At 41.3% G+C, this 23,852-nt stretch overlaps 1 protein-coding gene across 1 annotated transcript in view; it reads right to left on the bottom strand.

The window, feature by feature from the left end:
* The window catches only part of adgrv1 (adhesion G protein-coupled receptor V1), a 123,864-nt gene that overhangs the window by 54,452 nt on the left and 45,560 nt on the right, over window positions 1-23,852 (bottom strand). Inside the window, exons 75-81 of the mRNA XM_080309073.1 lie at window positions 19,565-19,736; window positions 19,268-19,409; window positions 18,616-19,184; window positions 18,242-18,505; window positions 16,414-16,531; window positions 16,120-16,291; window positions 15,785-16,027 (exon numbers count right to left, since the gene is read on the bottom strand). Of these exons, the coding sequence (XP_080165199.1) occupies window positions 15,785-16,027; window positions 16,120-16,291; window positions 16,414-16,531; window positions 18,242-18,505; window positions 18,616-19,184; window positions 19,268-19,409; window positions 19,565-19,736 (1,680 nt within the window). The remainder of the gene's footprint in view (window positions 1-15,784; window positions 16,028-16,119; window positions 16,292-16,413; window positions 16,532-18,241; window positions 18,506-18,615; window positions 19,185-19,267; window positions 19,410-19,564; window positions 19,737-23,852) is intronic.

Raw genomic sequence — 23,852 nt, 5'->3', positions numbered from 1 at the left:
CTGAGAATCTCTAGAATGTCGAATACTTTCCACTAAACAGTTGTCTTCTACTTTGGTTAGTTTTTTTAACAACCATTTAAAAAACATATTTTTCTTTAGTTTTATTTTTTACTGCAATTCCTGTAGAGTAGCTTTTATAGTGTTAATTCAGTATGTGCTACAAAATAAAAGCCTTTCCTTTACATTAGGTTTGTGGGCATTTTATTTTGAATTGTTCTAATCATGGCACTTCAAAGGAACAGCGCATCACAGGAACAGCCTGTGATGTCACAGTGCACATTCTACTGAAAAACCTATAAATAGGGGAGACATTCAACCAACTTCAGTGGATCTCGGATGGCAGAAACACAAAACAACCTGGTTGTTAAAACAAAGACAAGGCAGACGCAGAGAAACGCAGACGCAAACGCTGACGCATCTACAATGGCAGAAGCAAAAAAAGCCGCACAACCAAATACTGAAAAGTCTCCTGTGGCACAACCACCAAAGGAAACGGTTGTGAAACCAAAGAAACAACAAAAGCAAAAACAGAAAAGAGTGGCTGAAGAACCAAGAAGACCAATTACTCGGGCAAATGCCCGGGCGCTTCTTGAAGCTCAAAACACCACGGGTTATGGAGCAAACCCGAAAAATGAAGAAGTGCAAAAAAACACTGAAGCCACTCCTGAAAAAGAAAAGGCTGAATCCCTCCCCATTTCAAATGCAAAGGAGGACATGGAGAGAGAGGGAAATGGGAAGAACCACAGCAGACCAAACCCTGTGCCTAACGGAGGGACTTGGCAATATCAACCCAATCCCACATTTAGACCCCCGTTTAATCCCTGGCACGAGATTGCTGCTCTCAGACACCAACTGGAAGCCTCCCAATACCATCAGAACAACCTTTACGGTAAAATGGTAGGTGCAAACAAGAGGGCCTCTTATCACCAGCTTGAGGTGAACAAACTTCGTGAAGAAATTCACGAGAACAAGCGAAATTATGAGGAAACGATTAAAGACCTCATAGAGCAGCTGGAAGAGGCTTCTAGTAATAAGCCCAATGACATCAGTGAGACAGACACTCTCACAAATGACAATGAAGCTATTGTCATATTGGATGAGGTGATTGCTACCCTGCAGGACCAAATCAGCCACCCTACCACAGAGCAGTGTGTGGAGTCTGCCACTCCAACCACAGAGGCTTCACACACTGACTCTGTAGGACTGAAGTCCTCTAAGGAGGCTGAATTTGAGCTCAAATGTAGGATTCAGCAGGAGCAGATTGAGATGCTCCAGAAACAGCTCCTAGCAGCTCAAAATCAGCTTGAAGAGCAGGCTGTTAAACATAGGCAGGAGCAGGAGACACTCAACCTGGAAATCAGTGACCTGAAATCCCAGCTCTGCCCCAACAAGGCCCTTCATGATTTGAAGAGAGAATCTCCTGAGCGAGAGCTGAAAGAGGCCAAAGATTGCTCACTTAAAATCCCACAGCAGCACAAAGAACAAAATTCCACTGCTGCAAATGAAATGCATAAATGTGAGCCTCTGAAAGAAAACGAGACTGGAGAACAGGAGAAGATGGAAAAAGAGGACTCACTGCCATCCACTGCAATGTCTCTGCAGGAGCCTCAGAAAGAAAAAGACACCACAGAACAACAGAAGATCGAAAAAGAAGAGTCAGCTGCATTTTCTGTACAGGGATCTTTGCAAAGTCTACGAGACAAACAGAAAATGCTCAATGTCAAGGTGGCTGAACTCGAGAATGAAGTTAAGAGCCTGCCAGAGATTCCGCCAAGTAAGAAGAAGAAGAACAAGAAGAAGCGGAACTGTGTGCGTCCCCAATTTCACATAATTGGTGTCAACATCAAGTCCTAAAAATCATATTTATATACAACTAAATTGTCAGTGAACATTTGAACCCCTCTTGGTCGAGACAGAAGGCCACCCCTTCCTGAGCCCGGTTCTGTCAGAGGTTTCTTCCCATTAAGAGGGAGTTTTTCCTCTCCACTGTCGCCAAGTGCTTGCTCATAGGGGATTTGGGGGCTTTTTTTTTAACACCAACCACTGGTAAGTTCACTGACATCAAATTTAAGACTCAGCAAATATGGAAATGGATCATCCGTCATCAAGTGAGGAATCATCCATTTAAAACATGTTTGCTGAGTCATATTTAGTTGTATATAAATATGATTTCTGTCACACTCAGGCCAATCACAGACTAATTTGGACAATTGGTAAAAAATAAATAAATTGAAAAAATTGAAAAAAAGTAGTTGTGTCATTGTTTCGTGTAGATTTCAAATAACATGCCATTTTATGTCAACATATTTCTGTTACATTTGTAGTGCTCGTGGTTTTATATTCTTATGATCCTGTTTGTTTGATGAGTATATCCTTCTTCCTTACTTCACATATTTACTGCTGCTTGGCTAGCTTTAGTCATGCTAGCATCAGCACGGGTAGAAACAGATACACATCAGAGACATCACATGTAGCTTGTGTTTATGTTCAGAGTGACATCTGATTTAAAAGCAGGCAGCAAAGCACTGAGCAGCATATCAGTCAGCACAGAAAGCAAATGCCATAAATGTCATCAATTAGGCTGGAATAGTTTGTTGTTTGTCTTCTATTGTAAGTGCTTTACATTTCAGCATGACATCCTGTATGTGTCCTAGGCAGTAGGGCTGGGCAATATTATACCGTTCACGGTAATACCGGTATAATGTTAGGCAACGATAGGAAAATTAAATATCGCGATAGAATATGAGTAAAACGCGCATGCGCAGTGCCTTTGTTTTCATACGCACATGTAGGGCTGGGCGATATGACCCAAAATTCATATCTTGATATTTTTTACCTGGACGGCGATATAAGATATATATCTCGATTTTTTTTTTTTAAAGCCATGAAGTAAGAACAAAAAGAGAGTTCTTAGTCAAAGCTGTGTCCCAGATGTCACACAGGCACTTTTATTAACAAAGAGCATAGATGTACATAAGATTTACTCAAAAATAAATTATGAGCATTTATTAAATAATAATGCTCCATAAATAAAAGAAAACAATGTTGTTTTTGTGCATAACAAAAAGCTCACAATTGTGCAGTCAAAATGTAAACTAAAAGACGCTGAGTAACAAAGACAGATTTCACAGCTGCTCTGTTCCCAACTTCTACTGTGTGACTGACAGTCTTGAGTTTGAAATCCTCTTCGTAACCACGTCTCTTAACAGGTGCCATTTATGGTCCTTATACACAGTAGGGTAATATTACGTTGAAGCACAGTACGTATCACTCCGCGAAGCTCCTCGGTAGCCGTAATGCTCTGACAATCCATCAAGCGGTGCAGCACCGTAGCTTACCAAAGTCGTACTAAAACATTTTTGACAGATTGCTGAGCGCTGTGTACCACATAAAATCGGTTAGTGGCCATCAAGCACAACCAGAATTCATACATAAGGCGCGCTGTCAACTTTTGAGAAAATGCAAGGATTTTAGGCGTTAGCGTGGTTAGCTCGTTAGCGTGGTTAGCTAGCTAACACGTTGACGGCGTCCAGCCCCACGCACGGGGCGATGTGCAGTAACTCGTTAACGGAGATTTGCCGTGTCCATCTTGTCGCTTCCTGCAGGTGAAGCGATGGGGGAGGAGGGGGAGCTGTGTTTATTGAAGGAGGGGCGAGGCCGAGTAACGTTGCGTAAAGACAAAAGTGGACGAAAGAGAGGCAAACTTGCGGCTCCACAAGTATAATTATAACGTAACATAGACTATATCGATATAAAGGATATTGTCACATCTTATATCTCGTATAAAAATATATCGATATTTTTTAAAAACTCGATATATCGCCCAGGCCTACGCACATGGCCGATTGTTGAGTGAAACAGATGAACCAGAATTGGTTTGTAAAAATGGTGCAACTTCAGTGATGTGGAACTGGTTTGGTGTTTGTCCGTCAGATACACGACAAAGCACATTTTTTTGCAGAACATGCAAGCGGCCGTCGTTATTGTCGTATTTGTCGGACTAAGATGCTCTTAAATCTGGGAGTAATCTGGGTTCTAAACTCCGTATGCGTCAGGTCAAACGAACACTGCAGCATCACCGAGAGTTAAAAACTGTCTAAATTCTTTCATATTTAATAAAACGATCAGCATTGCTGCTTTACCAGGTGTAACTATGAAGTTTAACTTCCAAGCATCCATGAAAACAAAATTTATTACATTTAACGGAGTTAGAAGTTAGCGGGAAGCTAGCGGAAGTTAGCTCGCTAGTTTCGCTAGTTACTTAAGCATGATATTGCATGTTCTGACTGAGAGATTTCTGAAAAAATTCAAACGTACAGCTAGGGTTGCCAACTCCCTGAAAAATAAATAAGGGACACCTCGTGGCCAGGGCCAAGCGACCCAGTTGTCTTCACCCTTCCCAGTGTGGTGAATTTTCTAGCTCTTTTTTTGTGTGTGAAATTATTTTTTTAACCATTTGACTTGAATTTGATTTAAGTAGATGTGTATTCTTTGTGATATGAACACATGTGAAACAAATGATCATTTAGCCATTTATTTTTAGCTCAAAATGACAACATTAACACAATAAAACAGGTCTCCTTCTTAAACAGAAGCCTGTCATGCTTAACTTTTGAGAATATAAGTAAATCTTTCTTTAAAAGAACTCTGTCCTGCTTAACTTAAAATAATAGAAAACAATAGAAAGAAAAACATTCTTGTAACAGTGCACATTTAGTGCATTTAGTACAATTGGCTTAATGCTAATCAGCTGCTCCTGTTTGTAAACCCGCTTGTTCCCATGATTACGCATCTTAACTCATCATCATTATTCATCTATGTATTACTTTTATGTATTAGTCATCTATTTGTTGTAATCATCTATCCTTACAGTTGTTTATTACACAAAATAAATTATATTATCACACTTCTGGCCACATAGCACTGATATTCACTGCACATGCCCATATTAACTTTTTCCAGCCAGGTGTTTTCCTTTTCCCATTTTTCCCTTTCTCTGAACAAACATTGCTGCTCTAATGCTGGGCTTACACTGTGCGGTTTTAGGCCCATTTTGAGCCGATTTTTGAGTGATCGGACCGATTTTGGCCTTCATCGTGCATCGTGTAGTATACGTGGGGTAACGAGAAGTGATTAACACCTCACGACCAACTCCCGATCATCAATCGCTCGTGAGGGTCTCACCACAGCCGCTCACACTGCTCGCGCGCAAACACGTAAACGTTGGTGTAAAAGATGGAGCAGCACGGCTGTGCAGCGTGTGATCTGGACACAAGCGATGGAGGCACACAACCGTGAAAATAGTTGGATTTACATTGCTGCTCAGTCACAGCTGCCCGATCAATGTTTTTCATTAGCAATTTAGCAAAGTTGATGGTGGTGGTGTGTGTGTCTGTGTGAGTGTAATGCTGGGCTTACACTGTGCGATTTTTGGCCCATTTTGAGCCGATTTTTGAGTTGTGCGACCGTTTTGGCGATCGGCCCGATTTTGGCCTTCATCGTGCGTCGTGTAGTATACGTGGGGTCAGGGACGTGCAGAGAGGTTTAAAGGGGCGGGTGCTCAAAGTTAAAAAGGGGCACATTGAACCAGGCTGAATAACAACAACACACATTCATCAAGAATCTAATATGGGAAGGGCGGGGCTGTGTTGATCTGAGACTGTAGACATTAAAAAGTCCACAGGAGAGATGGTAGCTGATTAAACAAGTGTCATGAGATAACAAAATGCAAAGATTGGTGACAGCGCTTGGAACCATAAGGCAACAAAAAACTGTGACATAAACTCGGCTCTGCCTGTGAATCACTCTTTGCTTCTCTTCTTCCTTCCTTCCCATCATTTCATATATCACTCTCCACTTGCTGTCCATCTGAGAACAAGGCACAACTTGCTATTGCAATAAACTATAATCTAATTATCCACACCTAACAACTCTTGCACTTAATCTATAATAAAATGATGACAGAAAAATGTTATAGCACTGCCTTTAGTAGCCTCATACAGCGCCTACTGTTTCCTCCTCATGTCCTTACCAGCCATGTCTGCACAATGTTATATCATGAGTAATATTTTTTTAAATCCAGCTAAATAAAACACACACATGCACACACAGTGACATTTTAGACCTTCTTCAGAATACTGTATATACTATGGGCATCATGGTGCTGATCCAGAATCCTTACATTATTATTCATTACTAGAGCTACAATAATAAAGCAATGAGGAGGGGGAAGTAATAAATATGAAATAATGTATTTATGATGATTCCATTTGTTTCACTATCCACTCTGTGCAGGGCAAAGCTTATTACATGTTTAAACTGTAGAGATACAATCATTTTACTGCTGTAAAATCCAACTTTTGTCTTATTTAAAATATAAATCTAATATAATCTGCTTCTTAATGTATGTTTTTTAAAATACAGCTTGTGTTTTTTAATATATTATAATTATAATAATTATTATGTGGACATGCATATTAGATCGTTTTTTAGTGAAATATAATCCCTCCAGAAAGGCAGGAAATGCCCAGAAACTTACTTTAAAACTAAATATGTTCTAAATACTTTAAAACTAAATATGTTCTAAATACTTTAAAACTAAATATGTTCCCTAAAACGGTGACAGAGCTACAGACCCATGACAGCCTTACACAGGTAGCCAGCAGCTATGACCAGCACTACTTGTGCAGTTAATAAAAGGACAGGTAATGTTTGTCGCGCTGTTGCACACACAGCACGCTCGTTTGTTTCAGTTCGTCAGTTGCAACAAGACAACTTACCAACGTGTACGTAATAAGCTAATACTCCTGTGTGCTACACACTACAGTGTACGCTGTACACCTACTTACTGGTTTTGTCGCATCAGTCTGTGTCTCTGAGTTAACTTGTGTTTCTCCTACAGCTCCGGACCGCAAAAAATGCGCGTGCTCTTTGTGAGCTCGTTCCCGGCTCGTAACCAGCGCGTTCTGCCGTCGAGGGCGATCATTGGTTAATAGTGATCATGTGACTGATGCAAGCCAGATCCTTTTATTTAGCAAAACTGTGATTAATAGTTAAATATTATTGTTGAGGGGCACAGACAGGACTCCGCACGCACACACACATAAAAAAATAAATAAATTTTTTTAAAAGTTGCCTCAACAAAAGGGCACTTTGGGCACTCATCAGGAAAGGGGCGGGTGCTCAAGCCCCTCTAGCCCCCCCCCCCCCCTCTGCACGTCCCTGCGTGGGGTAACGAGACGCGATTAACACCTCACGACCAGCTCCCGATCATCAATCGCTTGGTCGGGAGGGTGTCACCGCAGTTTGTCACACTGCTCACGCGCAAACACAAATGTCGGCGAAAAAGACGCCGCAACACGGCAGTGCAGCGTGTGATCTGGACACAAGCGATGGAGGTACAACTTGTAGAACTTTGGAAAGCTCATCCGAGGCTTTTCGATGTGGCCTCAGAAATTATCACGACACAACAACCGTGAAAAAAGTTGGATCTACACTGCTGCTCAATCACAGCTGCCCGATCAATGTTTTTCATTAGCAATTTAGCAAAGTTGATGGTGGTGGTGTGCGTGTCTGTGTGAGTGAAAGACGGAGAGAGAGAGCGCGACAGATTTTCTGTTATAACCTTCATTTTATGGAGGCACAGTGTGAGCACTCAGGTCGCATCAGAGCATCGGGCGGTATAGTGTGAGACCCTGCATCGTGACCTACCAACTTCTAACCCCTGCGAGTCAATCGTGCAGTTTGAGCAGGAGCTGAATAACGTGACTGAAAAAAAATCGCACAGTGTTTGCCCAGCTTTAGGTGTACTGTCGTCCGAGACTTGTACCGCAGTGTCGGCGTTTGTTTCCCTGTTGGCCATGCTTCTTGTTGTGGTCATCTGTTGTCTTCCGGTATTTTCTCCGTAAGCGACCTTTCCTTGACCAATGAGATGAGCGGTAATCTGAATTGTCATACTCGTAAGTGTGCTGTCAGCTCATTGGTCACAAAGCAGGAGAGGGGCTGGGAATTATGTTTTCAAACAAAGCGTTAATTCCATTAAAAGTTATAGACTACTTTTGATTCTCACTGTATTACGGGACAAAGTGCGTCCCTTATTAGCTCAATACGGGACGTGTACTTTTGTTTCGAAATACGGGACGATTCCGTATTTTAAGGGACGGTTGGCAACCCTACGTACAGCTCTGCTATCACTTCCAACATAAATGAAGACAGGAAACTAAACAGCAGTGACGTTTGTAGGGTTACTGTAGTTGGGCTAGCTGATATATAATGATGTGCTACGTGATCGCTAGCGACACAGCTATGTTAGCATAACATAAACAGTGAAGCTGGAGGACGAACACTAACACTTTTCCACTTATAAAAGTTAACGTTAAGGTTCCTGATAGATAGAGACAAATGCAATCGCATGGCAGGATGCTGTAAACGGACCAAACTTCAGTCAGGAGAACAACTGAGATAATCCATCCACAATACAAGGTTAGTCATTAATATACTGCAACAACATGGAAATAGAGCAGCTGCCAGAGAATTCAACATTAATGAATCAATGGTACAGAAGTGGAGGAAGCAAGAAGAATGAGTTTAATAAAGTTTGATTTATCTGACTGCTTTGTTTCACTTAATGTGCCTTATAATCCTGTGGACCTTATGGTCCGAAAAATACATACTGCACACTGCAGTTTAATGTTGCAAAGCACCTCTTTTTAACTTCAGTGGATATTATACATGGTTATGCTCAGGATATGTCAGCCCATTTCTACTGGAAATGCCTTTTGGTTAAACTTTCAGCAAGGAATTTGCATTTGCAATGTTACATTTTTATAAAGCTTTTATGTACATAAAAACCAGCTTCTTGTTTAAGTGAAAATAAATGGAAGGTTGCCTTTTTGTGCTAGTAATGTTGTGGAGTTGTATTTTGTCTTGCATCAATTATATCGTCACTTATATCGTTATTGCAAATTTTCAAATATATATCGTGATAAATATTTTTGGCCATATCGCCCTGCTCTACTAGGCAGTATCGTTAGAAGACATAGCATACATTTTCACTGCTATGCAGATGACACCCAGCTCTATCTGTCCATGAAGCCAGATAACACACACCAATTAGTTAAACTGCAGAAATGTCTTAAAGACATAAAGACCTGGATGGCCGCTAACTTTCTGCTTCTTAATTCAGATAAAACTGAGGTTATTGTACTCGGCCCTGAAAATCTTAGAAATATGGTATCTAACCAGATTCTTACTCTGGATGGCGTTACCTTGGCCTCCAGTAACGCTGTGAGGAACCTTGGAGTCATTTTCGACCAGGATATGTCCTTCAACGCACATATTAAACAAATATGTAAGACTGCGTTCTTCCATTTGTGCAACATCTCTAAAATTAGAAATATCTGTCTCAGAGTGATGCTGAAAAACTAGTTCATGCATTTATTACTTCAAGGCTGGACTACTGTAATTCATTATTATCAGGATGTTCAAAAAACTCGCTGAAAAGCCTTCAGCTAATCCAAAATGCTGCAGCAAGACTACTGACAGGGACTAGAAAGAGAGAGCAGATTTCTCCTGTTTTGGCTTCCCTTCATTGGCTTCCTGTTAAATCCAGAATTGAATTCAAAATCCTGCTCCTCACATACAAGGTCTTAAATAATCAGGCCCCATCTTATCTTAATGACCTTGTAGTACCATATCACCCTATTAGAGCACTTCGCTCTCGCTCTGCAGGCCTACTTGTTGTTTCTAGAGCAGGGCTCGCAAAATCGCTAGCCCGACGTCCCAGGGCTAGCGATTTTTCCAGTCGGGCTACCAAAATCTATCTCAGCCCTGCCCGTCGGGCTATCATAGGTAGGAAAAATATATGTCAATGCTTTTGCATTCTTTCGGCAATGTAGTTGGGTAATTATGTCATTGGCATCGGTGAGCCACTGTCAATATGTCACATACTGAAATCGCGTTTGAATTTGCGCTTGTTTTTTGCTTCACTTTGCAATCGCGCGAACTGCGCATAGAGAGCGACAGTACTGATTGGTGAGTGACGATAATTTGCGCACCAATTCCTCTGACATCGTCTTATCAATCGTTAGCTTACTATGCAAACATGACAAGTGAAATCTCCCGCAGCAAGCTTAAACATGTGAGAGGTTGATTGAGCAGAGAATCGCTGACAACGTGAGTGCGTGTGTAAAAGCAGCAGGATATATATTTTAGTTCAGCCAAATAAGACAGGTCAGGGTGAAGAAGTGACAGCCAAAGAAAAGCTTACCACAAAACGGAAAAGAACAAAAGGAAAGTGCAGCTTTATGGTTTCATGGACAAAAGAATTTCTGTGGCTGCAATATGACAAGCTAAATAACCAGGGGTGCACATAAGTGGTCCGCAGGTGCGCATTCACTGTCAAAATAAAAAACGCGCACAAGATAAGAAGTTGCAACGCGTGTTTGCGTACATAAGATTTTCTGGAGGAGGACAGACATTTGTTTAGAACGCTTAAAGATGTCGAAGAAGCAAGCTCCTTTAATAAGCAATTACTTTGGTGTTCCTCCACCTCCAAAGAAATGTCAGAAGGAGTCCGAACCACAAAAGAAGCGCGTGTTCTCGGAAAAGTGGTCGCAGGAGGTGAGCTGGCTTCAAACAAATGATGAACGCACAGAGATGTGGTGCACAATGTGCCGTGAAAATCCCACTCTAGCGGACAAAAACAGTGCCTTTTATATGGACGCAAACGCGTGTTGCAACTTCTTATCTGGTGCGCGTCTTTTATTTTGACAGCGAATGCGCACCTGCGGACCACTTATGTGCACCTGTGTAAATAACATAATGTTCTGCCGGGTGTGTTGTTGGTTTTCCCTCGATTTCTGAGTCGACAAGCGTCTTTGTTACTGGGACCAGTAATTTTAAGAAAGGCCCCCATTAGAAGCCATGAGAAATGCAAGAAATGCATTATTATTATTCCAGAAATAAACAGTTAAACATTTTTCTGGAGTTACGATTTCATTTCAGTAGGTAAATAGTGTAAAAGATATTTGCTTATATAGGAAATATCTGTTACACAGAGTGGTGATAGCATGACACGTTCAAGGTAACAGTGAATGAGCAACAACTGGACTTAAATACATAAATAGCCCTTTTTGAACTAGAAGTCATAGTCATACATTTCATTCACACCCAAATGCATTGGGGACAATCGAAGGTTCAGTATCTTGCCCTTTGACGTGTGGACTGATAGCATTGGGGACTGAAGCACTGATTAGTACGCATAGCCACAGCTGCCCAACATAAATGATTCCATGTTGGTTAAAGACCAAACCAATCAGCTGCATATACACTGCAAAAACTCAAAATCTTATCAAGTATATTTGTCTTGTTTCTACTCAAAATTTCTCATCACACTTAAAATACGAGAAATCAGCTACAGAGTAACATTTCAGTGAGATATAGGAACTTGTGAAAAAGTCTTGAAAACATATTGTTTTATTTTTTGTACCTTTTAACATTTCACAAAGTAAACTTGTTTTGTATTATGAACACGTTTTTGTTGGCTGGTTAGAGTTGCATGGATCGCAGATTTATCCGTTTTTTGTGAATATAAGCTGCTGACTGGTGAGCAGAATTTTCAGCTTGGTACGTTAGTGTTCATCGTCAGTTAATCATCAAACATATTTAGTGCTTATAACAAATATATTATGCTAAATAAAGACAGATTTTTCCACAATGTATATGATAGTAAGAGTTAGTAAACCTCTATTAAAGTCTCCCTCTGCAGTCTGTTGTTTCTTAGATTCAGCATTGAAACTGAATTTAAAACAAAACATAGATGACATTCTGTCGCCTCGGCAACCACCAAGATCTCACTGCCTACAGACATTCAGTAACTCTCATTGGATAATGTTAATAAATATCTTTCACTAAATATGAACGTTTTCTACCTGTCCTTGTTTAAATTATGAAAGAAGTTATTATGCCTGAGAATCTCTAGAATGTCGAATACTTTCCACTAAACAGTTGTCTTCTACTTTGGTTAGTTTTTTTAACAACCATTTAAAAAACATATTTTTCTTTAGTTTTATTTTTTACTGCAATTCCTGTAGAGTAGCTTTTATAGTGTTAATTCAGTATGTGCTACAAAATAAAAGCCTTTCCTTTACATTAGGTTTGTGGGCATTTTATTTTGAATTGTTCTAATCATGGCACTTCAAAGGAACAGCGCATCACAGGAACAGCCTGTGATGTCACAGTGCACATTCTACTGAAAAACCTATAAATAGGGGAGACATTCAACCAACTTCAGTGGATCTCGGATGGCAGAAACACAAAACAACCTGGTTGTTAAAACAAAGACAAGGCAGACGCAGAGAAACGCAGACGCAAACGCTGACGCATCTACAATGGCAGAAGCAAAAAAAGCCGCACAACCAAATACTGAAAAGTCTCCTGTGGCACAACCACCAAAGGAAACGGTTGTGAAACCAAAGAAACAACAAAAGCAAAAACAGAAAAGAGTGGCTGAAGAACCAAGAAGACCAATTACTCGGGCAAATGCCCGGGCGCTTCTTGAAGCTCAAAACACCACGGGTTATGGAGCAAACCCGAAAAATGAAGAAGTGCAAAAAAACACTGAAGCCACTCCTGAAAAAGAAAAGGCTGAATCCCTCCCCATTTCAAATGCAAAGGAGGACATGGAGAGAGAGGGAAATGGGAAGAACCACAGCAGACCAAACCCTGTGCCTAACGGAGGGACTTGGCAATATCAACCCAATCCCACATTTAGACCCCCGTTTAATCCCTGGCACGAGATTGCTGCTCTCAGACACCAACTGGAAGCCTCCCAATACCATCAGAACAACCTTTACGGTAAAATGGTAGGTGCAAACAAGAGGGCCTCTTATCACCAGCTTGAGGTGAACAAACTTCGTGAAGAAATTCACGAGAACAAGCGAAATTATGAGGAAACGATTAAAGACCTCATAGAGCAGCTGGAAGAGGCTTCTAGTAATAAGCCCAATGACATCAGTGAGACAGACACTCTCACAAATGACAATGAAGCTATTGTCATATTGGATGAGGTGATTGCTACCCTGCAGGACCAAATCAGCCACCCTACCACAGAGCAGTGTGTGGAGTCTGCCACTCCAACCACAGAGGCTTCACACACTGACTCTGTAGGACTGAAGTCCTCTAAGGAGGCTGAATTTGAGCTCAAATGTAGGATTCAGCAGGAGCAGATTGAGATGCTCCAGAAACAGCTCCTAGCAGCTCAAAATCAGCTTGAAGAGCAGGCTGTTAAACATAGGCAGGAGCAGGAGACACTCAACCTGGAAATCAGTGACCTGAAATCCCAGCTCTGCCCCAACAAGGCCCTTCATGATTTGAAGAGAGAATCTCCTGAGCGAGAGCTGAAAGAGGCCAAAGATTGCTCACTTAAAATCCCACAGCAGCACAAAGAACAAAATTCCACTGCTGCAAATGAAATGCATAAATGTGAGCCTCTGAAAGAAAACGAGACTGGAGAACAGGAGAAGATGGAAAAAGAGGACTCACTGCCATCCACTGCAATGTCTCTGCAGGAGCCTCAGAAAGAAAAAGACACCACAGAACAACAGAAGATCGAAAAAGAAGAGTCAGCTGCATTTTCTGTACAGGGATCTTTGCAAAGTCTACGAGACAAACAGAAAATGCTCAATGTCAAGGTGGCTGAACTCGAGAATGAAGTTAAGAGCCTGCCAGAGATTCCGCCAAGTAAGAAGAAGAAGAACAAGAAGAAGCGGAACTGTGTGCGTCCCCAATTTCACATAATTGGTGTCAACATCAAGTCCTAAAAATCATATTTATATACAACTAAATTGTCAGTGAACATTTGAACCCCTCTTGGTCGAGACAGAAGGCCACCCCTTCCTGAGCCCGGTTCTGTCAGAGGTTTCTTCCCATTAAGAGGGAGTTTTTCCTCTCCACTGTCGCAAAGTGCTTGCTCATAGGGGATTTGGGGGCTTTTTTTTTTTTTTTTTTTTTTTTTTTTACACCAACCACTGGTAAGTTCACTGACATCAAATTTAAGACTCAGCAAATATGGAAATGGATCATCCGTCATCAAGTGAGGAATCATCCATTTAAAACATGTTTGCTGAGTCATATTTAGTTGTATATAAATATGATTTCTGTCACACTCAGGCCAATCACAGACTAATTTGGACAATTGGTAAAAAATAAATAAATTGAAAAAATTGAAAAAAAGTAGTTGTGTCATTGTTTCGTGTAGATTTCAAATAACATGCCATTTTATGTCAACATATTTCTGTTACATTTGTAGTGCTCGTGGTTTTATATTCTTATGATCCTGTTTGTTTGATGAGTATATCCTTCTTCCTTACTTCACATATTTACTGCTGCTTGGCTAGCTTTAGTCATGCTAGCATCAGCACGGGTAGAAACAGATACACATCAGAGACATCACATGTAGCTTGTGTTTATGTTCAGAGTGACATCTGATTTAAAAGCAGGCAGCAAAGCACTGAGCAGCATATCAGTCAGCACAGAAAGCAAATGCCATAAATGTCATCAATTAGGCTGGAATAGTTTGTTGTTTGTCTTCTATTGTAAGTGCTTTACATTTCAGCATGACATCCTGTATGTGTCCTACACTGAGGACACTTGAAACTGGTCATTTTCTTAGAATGGAGCTAAAGATAAAAACAAAACAAAACAAAACTTTCATAAGAAACCTTTATTCTGCAGTAAGGGACATTAAAAACCTAATAATGTTATCATTAAAAATATTAAAATGTGAAGTAAATGGTAAATGGTAAATGGCCTGTATTTATATAGCGCTTTACTAGTCCCTAAGGACCCCAAAGCGCTTTACACATCCAGTCATCCACACATTCACACACTGGTGATGGCAAGCTACATTGTAGCCACAGCCACCCTGGGGCGCACTGACAGAGAAGTAATCATAATTTTTGCACAAAATCAAAATAATCTGTTTATGCAATACCAGGTGCTGTAACCTTTTCCACTCTGTTATGCTCAGTCACTGCATCTTCATGTAAGACACGTTTGTTTGTGTGATCTTTAAAGCTGTTCTTCTAAAAAGTTATGCAATCTAGGATTTTGAATGCTGATTGCTTCAAGCTGCAGCAAAATGTATGTTTGATACATTCAGTCATGAGTATTTTATACTGTTATTATTCCTGTTAAGAGTATCTGGAATATGCACTTCTTACAGTGGCCATGTTACACAGTACCCTGCTCAAATGTAGGTAATGTTAGACATGAGTCTCCTGGAATTAGACCTCAGTACTGTTAAAGTTGAGTTACTGACCCGTTGCTGTGTCAATAAAAGTGCAAAAAAGAAAAAAAAAAAGCAAGGTGTCTTGCTTTAAGATAAAGTCCCATATTTTTTGTAGCTTTTTGAACAGATGGTGTCTTATTCTCAGCACTTTTTTCTAATTATTGTTGTCAGAGTTGAGATTTAATTCTTATATTTAACTCAATCAAGAAAGAAACAATTCAGTCTCTTTCCTTGCAGTAAGTCAAATTTTCTTCATTTAAGCATAAATTTTAGACAGTTTTGTCTAGTTAAAAGGCATAGATTCATTTGCTAGTTTTAACAATTCTAGTCAAGTAACTTTTGCTCAGCCCACTGGCAGAATTTTTTTCTTCTCAAAACAAGAAACTTTTGTCAGATTTAAGAATATTTGGCTTGTTTCAAGTATAACTGTTTATGCAATGTACCCCAGTTCTACCTGTGCTTAATTTCTACATAAAGCATGTCGTTGTCTCTTACCAGTGTCCGATACTGTACAGACATGGCAGAAGCTGTGCTTGCTTGTCTGTAAACTTGGAGGATGAGGCTTGTTGTTGTCAGGGTGGCGATGGGGAGTCTGTGGCCCACAGCAAAGTACACAACGCCATTTGGGTTGTCGCTCTCTGCTAAGGTGATGTTGGAAAAACGGGTGGTCTCATTAATGGTAGCTCCAGCACCCACTTGATAAATCTCCACTAGGAACCATGCCTGGTATTCTGGTTCCTACAGTAGAACAGATTAGCACATTTCAAGACTAGAAATAAAGGAAAAGTGCTATAACATCTACAAGTGTCTACATCCACTGCCTGCCTTACATCATCATTCACAACCTCCAGAGTGAGAGTGCAAATTATCTCGCCTCTCCTACAGGTCGCTGTTCCTGAGGTCCGAACAAGCTGTGTAGTTAGGTTGACTCCATTATTGACAAGTGTTAGCGATGTCTTGTCGAAGGTCGCTCTCCAGAAGACCTGCAGATCCTCAAAAGCTCTGAGCGGAAGGAAAAATGGCATAAGGAAAAAACACATTGATAATGGAACCATTAAAAGGAGATGTGTTTTTATCAACGCCACTTGTTAAGCAGAAATGAGAAAGAAGGTGTGTTTCATTACCTGTTTTCCTGTCTCTGCAGAGAGAGCAGAGCAGTTCTATTCTCTGAATCTTCATCCAAAACCTTTCCCATCAGAGAATTAAGGCTAAATCCTACAATGCCGTTATGGAAGTCACTCCCTGGTGTGAAAGGAAAGAAACAGAGAAAACAAAACAATCAAAATACAGTGGGGCAAAAAAGTATTTAGTATTATTGTGCAAGTTCCCCCACTTAAAATGATGACAGAGGTCAGTAATTTGCACCAGAGGTACACTTCAACTGTGAGAGACAGAATGTGAAAAAAAAAAAATCCATGAATCCACATGGTAGGATTTGTAAAGAATTTATTCGTAAATCAGGGTGGAAAATAAGTATTTGGTCAATAACAAAAGTACAACTCAATACTTTGTAACATAACCTTTGTTGGCAATAACAGAGGTCAAACGTTTACTATAGGTCTTTACCAGGTTTGCACACACAGTAGCTGGTATTTTGGCCCATTCCTCCATGCAGATCTTCTCAAGAGCAGTGATGTTTTGGGGCTGTCGCCGAGCAACACGGACTTTCAACTCCCGCCACAGATTTTCTATGGGGTTGAGGTCTGGAGACTGGCTAGGCCACTCCAGGACTTTCAAATGCTTCTTACGGAGCCACTCCTTTGTTGCCCGGGCGGTGTGTTTTGGATCATTGTCATGTTGGAAGACCCAGCCTCGTTTCATCTTCAAAGTTCTCACTGATGGAAGGAGGTTTTGGCTCAAAATCTCACGATACATGGCCCCATTCATTCTGTCCTTAACACGGATCAGTCGTCTTGTCCCCTTGGCAGAAAAACAGCCCCATAGCATGATGTTTCCACCCCCATGCTTCACAGTAGGTATGGTGTTCTTGGGATGCAACTCAGTATTCTTCTTCCTCCAAACACGACGAGTTGAGTTTATACCAAAAAGTTCTACTTTGGTTTCATCTGACCACATGACATTCTCCCAATCCTCTGCCGTATCATCCATGTGCTCTCTGGCAAACTTCAGACGGGCCTGGACCTGCACTGGCTTCAGCAGCGGAACACGTCTGGCACTGTGGGATTTGATTCCCTGCCGTTGTAGTGTGTTACTGATGGTGACCTTTGTTACTTTGGTCCCAGCTCTCTGCAGGTCATTTACCAGGTCCCCCCCGTGTGGTTCTGGGATCTTTGCTCACCGTTCTCATGATCATTTTGACCCCACGGGATGAGATCTTGCGTGGAGCCCTAGATCGAGGGAGATTATCAGTGGTCTTGTATGTCTTCCATTTTCTGATGATTGCTCCCACAGTTGATTTTTTCACACCAAGCTGCTTGCCTATTGTAGATTCACTCTTCCCAGTCTGGTGCAGGTCTACAATACTTTTCCTGGTGTCCTTTGAAAGCTCTTTGGTCTTGACCATGGCGGCGTTTGGAGTCTGACTGTTTGAGGCTGTGGACAGGTGTCTTTTATACAGATGATGAGTTCAAACAGGTGCCATTCATACAGGTAACGAGTGGGGGAAAGAAAAGCTTCTTACAGAAGACGTTACAGGTCTGTGAGAGCCAGAGATTTTCCTTTTTTGAGGTGACCAAATACTTATTTTCCACCCTAATTTACGAATAAATTCTTTACAAATCCTACCATGTGAATTCATGGATTTTTTTTTCACATTCTGTCTCTCACAGTTGAAGTGTACCTCTGGTGCAAATTACTGACCTCTGTCATCATTTTAAGTGGGGGAACTTGCACAATCGGTGGCTGACTAAATACTTTTTTGCCCCACTGTAGAGGAATACACATTACATAGTTATTAGAACGTATACCATAAAGCCTCTTTCATGCATTTACCAAGAATAGTGATTTTGGCAAAAGCTCCAAATCCCTGGAGAGAAGTGTTTGTGATCTGTGCTCCTCCCTCTGGATCACTGAGGTAAACATAGAATACTTCCTGTCCCTCAGGCTCTGAGTCATCCAGGATGAAGAGGATAACCTCTGTCTCATTCTCACCAGCTTGCAGGGACACTATAGGGGACACCAAGCGGAAGTCCTGCTCTTCCTTTGCAAGGTTCCCAACAGGTTTTAGATTGATGGGTAGCTGAGTTGTACTTCCATCTAAAAGAAAAAAACCCCAACAAAAGTTAGAGAAAATTTTTACACATTACACTAAATAACACAATACACTGTCCCACAATATCGATGTAAAAGACATGCAGCACACACACCTCCATAGGCTTGGACTCGAACCCGCACAGCCCCATCAAAACCAGCAGACCTGCGCACCCTCAGAACCACGCTGCGCGCCTGCTGGGTTTCCTCATCCATGTCCTCTTGTACCTGGATCAGATCAGGTCCAATACTCAGTATTCCACCAGTTGCATCACTAGCCAGGATGGTGACGGTGGCGGCACTGTGCTGAGGGTTAAGGCGAGGAGAAGTATGTGCCCACACTAAGTCCTGATTAAGAACTTGAACATCTGTCAGGTTTACATGGAAGTACTCATCAGGTTCGGAAAGGGAGTCATCAAGCACTGAAAGGCTTAATGAAGCGTTGGTTTGGTAAGGTGAGTTGAAGACCAAACGGCCATCTGGTACAGCCAAAAAGTCCTCTCCTGCTGTTGCGCTCCCTGCTGTTGTTCTAAATGACAGGTAGGTGGTATTGCTACGAGAACCGTAAAGTTTCTGAATATAAAGTGTAATAGTCTGGATGTCTTCTGCAATAACAATCTGGCGGGAATCAGAGGAAAACTGGTAGATCCCCAGTGGCTCCACCTCTGCCACTGTAAAACCTGACCTGTGCAGGGAGAGGAATTAGAGTGAGGTCACATGTGAAATTCAATGAGTAAGTAGCAGTCCAATATTCAGTGTACCAACTACCTGAACTTGACAGCATCAGCTCCAGCAGAGCTGGAGGCAGCAGCGGTGAGGTGTATAGCATAAGAAGCTGGATCCAATGAATCGGCAACTGCTGTTAGCGATATGGCTTTACTCCTTTCTCCATGGGCCAGGGTTAGTGAACCTAAATATAAAGAAGGAGCTCACTATCAACTGTTAGAAGAGGACGTGCAGCGTTTAGTGCGCAGAAACACTACACCTTGAAAATTTTAGTGAAAAAAATACTACACAACTTAAGTCTTTCAGAGCTCAATCCTTGTCTTTTTCTCACTGTTTTACCTGAGTTTGGGATGATTGCTCCGGCTTTAAAGCCAGGCAGAGTCTCTCCTAAAGGATACCCAGCCTTCCATTGCACCCTGATGTCTCCAAACAGCCCTTTTCGTGTCACATTTGCCACACAAATCCCTGTTTCCACGCTTGAAACCTGCAGAGCCAGTGAAGCAAAGCCAACCTACAGAACATAAATGATAGAGGACAGTTAATAATGGTGTTACTTTGGTGCCCTCACATACAGGGAGTGCAGAATTATTAGGCAATTGAGTATTTTGTCCACATCATCCTCTTCATGCATGTTGTCTTACTCCAAGCTGTATAGGCTCAAAAGCCTACCCCCAATTAAGCATATTAGGTGATGTGCATCTCTGTAATGAGAAGGGGTGTGGTCTAATGACATCAACACCCTATATCAGGTGTGCATAATTATTAGGCAACGTCCTTTCCTTTGGCAAAATGGGTCAAAAGAAGGACTTGACAGGCTCAGAAAAGTCAAAAATAGTGAGATATCTTGCAGAGGGATGCAGCAGTCTCAAAATTGCAAAGCTTCTGAAGCGTGATCATCGAACAATCAAGCGTTTCATTCAAAATAGTCAACAGGGTCACAAGAAGGGTGTGGAAAAACCAAGGCGCAAAATAACTGCCCATGAACTGAGAAAAGTCAAGCGTGCAGCTGCCAAGATGCCACTTGCCACCAGTTTGGCCATATTTCAGAGCTGCAACATCACTGGAGTGCCCCAAAGCACAAGGTGTGCAGTACTCAGAGACATGGCCAAGGTAAGAAAGGCTGAAAGATGACCACCACTGAACAAGGCACACAAGCTGAAACGTCAAGACTGGGCCAAGAAATATCTCAAGACTGGTTTTTCTAAGGTTTTATGGACTGATGAAATGAGAGTGAGTCTTGATGGGCCAGATGGATGGGCCCGTGGCTGGATTGGTAAAGGGCAGAGAGCTCCAGTCCGACTCAGACGCCAGCAAGGTGAAGGTGGAGTACTGGTTTGGGCTGGTATCATCAAAGATGAGCTTGTGGGGCCTTTTCGGGTTGAGGATGGAGTCAAGCTCAACTCCCAGTCCTACTGCCAGTTTCTGGAAGACACCTTCTTCAAGCAGTGGTACAGGAAGAAGTCTGCATCCTTCAAGAAAAACATGATTTTCATGCAGGACAATGCTCCATCACACGCGTACTCCACAGCGTGGCTGGCAAGAAAGGGTATAAAAGAATGTCGAGGAGGGAAATTATTTTACTGCTATTGTTAAATAATTGTCATTGCATTAATAATATAATCTGCAGCATGGATATTGCATTCCAAGGTTTGAACAGTGTGTCTTTCAGAAAGGCTAAAAGTCACAGGCTGACAGGAAACAGGCTTGCAGAGAGTTTGCACAAGCAGGAAGTTATTTTAAGCAACAGTATGATCATTGCTTTAACAATGTAACAGATAGCTTTAAGAAGGCCTTAAGATGCTTATGCACACAGTTATTATGTTTAGTAGAGGTTCTTGATTAAAACATTTATTTAGTAAAAGTCATATCCATAGTTTCAGTTCGATTATTACATATACGAGAGTGGTTTCTGTCTCTCTGTCTGGTGAGGGGTCAGGAGCTAGTCGCGAGGTGAAACAGGGTGCAATTGTGGTTAGCACACAGACGCGCACACACACACACACTCAGTTAGAGAATCATTTATAGGTGAAAGTTTAATCATGTTTTGCTGATGTTGCAAAGAGCAGTTTGTCGCAGAACTGCTGCGAGCATCCGGCAGTGACAGGAAGCACCTGTTGTGAAGATAGGAGACAATTGTTCTTTTAAACTGTGTCAAAAGTCGTTGTGGTTTTGATTTGATCTATGTATAAAATGTGTCTGTGACGTATGAAGGGGCGTCAGTAAACAAACCCTGATGCTATAAAATATCTGTTCATGCTTTGATTAAGTCGAAGACTACTTCCTGTCTGCGTACAGAGTTCTCTTCCCACACGTGTGTTCATTAAAATCATCGTTTGACTTCACCCGGCCGGATCGGTGTGGTTATTCTTCGATCACCTCTTGTACCCTTCCTCAATACTGAATCTTAACATTTGGGGGCTTCGTCCGGTTATTGAGGAGGGAGGATTGGAGGTTTAGATGGAGAAATTTGGTGGTCTTGGGTGGTCTGACGGGCAGACATGAATTCCAGTGGTCTAAGTGAGTGGACATAAGCCGGCTTATCCAAAAGGTAAGGCACTACCTGTTGAATTATTTCCAAAGTGTGCCAAATTGGACATGATAAAATTTAAGTCTACTCACTAAAGTTACTGGTGGATGTCTGTTTTGATTTTGATGAAAATCTCATGAGTTGATGCAGTTAGAGTTCTGCTAAGAAGAAATGAAAGCAGTAAAGTCTGCTAAAGCAGTAAAGTCGGCTAAAGCAGTTAGAGTCTGCCAGGAAAAGTTTAAATACTGGGTTGAAGTCCCAAAGAAATTGAGTTAGAGTCTCAAGTAGTTGGTAGGGAATTGGTTATTGTGTTGGTTAGAGTCCAAATTTGGTCATAAGAGTGGACCTGAGCGGTCGTTTTGTGAGTTGGAGTCTCCATTTGACCACTAGGTTGCACCTGCCTCAGTTATACACTTGTTTCGGGTGTTGATTGTTGTTTCAAAGTATTATAAATTATTCTAGAACGGCAGTTAGAGTCTGCTAGGAAGCGCAGTTCTCGGAGGTAACGCTCCCTCCCGGCCAAGGACGCTTGGCCCTGACCTATCGGCGAATAGGGTTAGTACGGTTGGCAACCGGGGAGAACTTGGGAACCTCCAAAATAGCTAGGAGTTAGTCTCCTTACCGTTTGCAACGGTATCTGCGCTTTTTTGGACAGGAGAAGTTGGTCTTCGGGCGTGTAACTTTAACTTAACACTTCGAGGTAAGCCTTGGCTGTGAAATGCCAAAAATAGAGCTTCAGGCAAAGTTTGGGTTGGTTGACGCTTTTAAATTGAGTTAGGGATTTTAGAAATGAGGCCAGAAACAGTTAAAGTCTTGATACTGGTTAATTGGTGGGCGGTTATTTTAAATTTGTCGAAATTGGTTAGGCGCTAAAGCTGACAGATCTGACAGTAGTTGTAAATATAAGACGTTGTTGTAATATAGAATAATAAAATTTGGTGTGAGAGATCTCTGTGTGTCGAGTCAGTAATGCACTGACTGCCTGCTGCTATTTTTGGAGGTGTGTGTGTGAGTGAAAATGCAAATGAGTAAGCAGTGAACTGTTTAAGCCACAGTTGGTTTTACAAATACTGCCGCAAACATTGTAGTGTGTGTTTAAAATGCCATTTATGTTTAGTAAAGGACTATAAATAAAGTTTTGAGTTGCCGTAGTGGATGTATAGTAATTGATTGAGTTTGGATGTAGATATATAAATATATTGAGTGCACTGTATATACTTAAGACTAACACATGACTTTCAGTAGTAACTGTTCTCCAGCATTAGCTGCTGGTGGGTTTTATTTTTCAATTTCTTGTGTGTGCGGTGAGAATTAATGGAGGTTTCAATTTTTTGTTTGTTTGTTTTTTACTTGCTTTTTTGATTATGACAAGCATGTCTAAGATACTCTTAGGAAATTGTGTTTTGAGTTATATTCTTCAACTCTAGTCACAGTTTAAGTGTGAATGCGGTGACTAGAAGCTTTGACATGATGAATAAAGGTGTGAGAGGTATTTCTTGGGTGATGTAAAGTAGGACGTTTTAAACTTTGAAAGTGTTTTTAATTTGAGAGAGGCATGAGTGATGTTATAAGAGTTTAGTTTATTTAAAAGGTGTGTGTGAGAGGATTATGAAATCATTGTGTGAATGATGCTACATTTTAGGTCAAAAGTTAGTAGAATTACAGAGGGTTTGTAGATTGTAAATACAAAATAAGTTTGATTAGCCTGGAGAAACAGCAAAGCAGCTTGAGCTGCTCTGAGCAGCTGCGTGCGGTGTGTGTGTAACAGGAAATGGTGTGGGTGACAGGAAGTTTGCATGCCCATATAAGGTGATGTGTGAACAGAGGAAGTCTGAGAGAGAAGTGTGTGTGTAGGCAAAAGGCAGAGTGTGTGCGTGAAATAAGGGAGTATTGTTTTTACATCAAGGCTTAGTAGAGCTAAAGTAGAACGTCACAAACAAACAAAAGAAGGTAAAATGAAGAGAGAAAATAATGTGGTTCCCTGACCGGGAGAGAAAATAACTGACAATTACATTAATGAATAGAAAACACACATACACAAAGTGCCATATGTGAAATTATTCTAGGAAGGAGTCAGAATTGAGATAGCTTATTATAGAG

This window comes from Astatotilapia calliptera, chromosome 12 (assembly GCF_964374335.1).
Source record: "Astatotilapia calliptera chromosome 12, fAstCal68.1, whole genome shotgun sequence".
Classification (NCBI taxonomy): domain Eukaryota; kingdom Metazoa; phylum Chordata; class Actinopteri; order Cichliformes; family Cichlidae; genus Astatotilapia; species Astatotilapia calliptera.
Note: the sequence above shows the minus strand (reverse complement) of the source record. Positions and strands in the feature narration are given on the sequence as shown.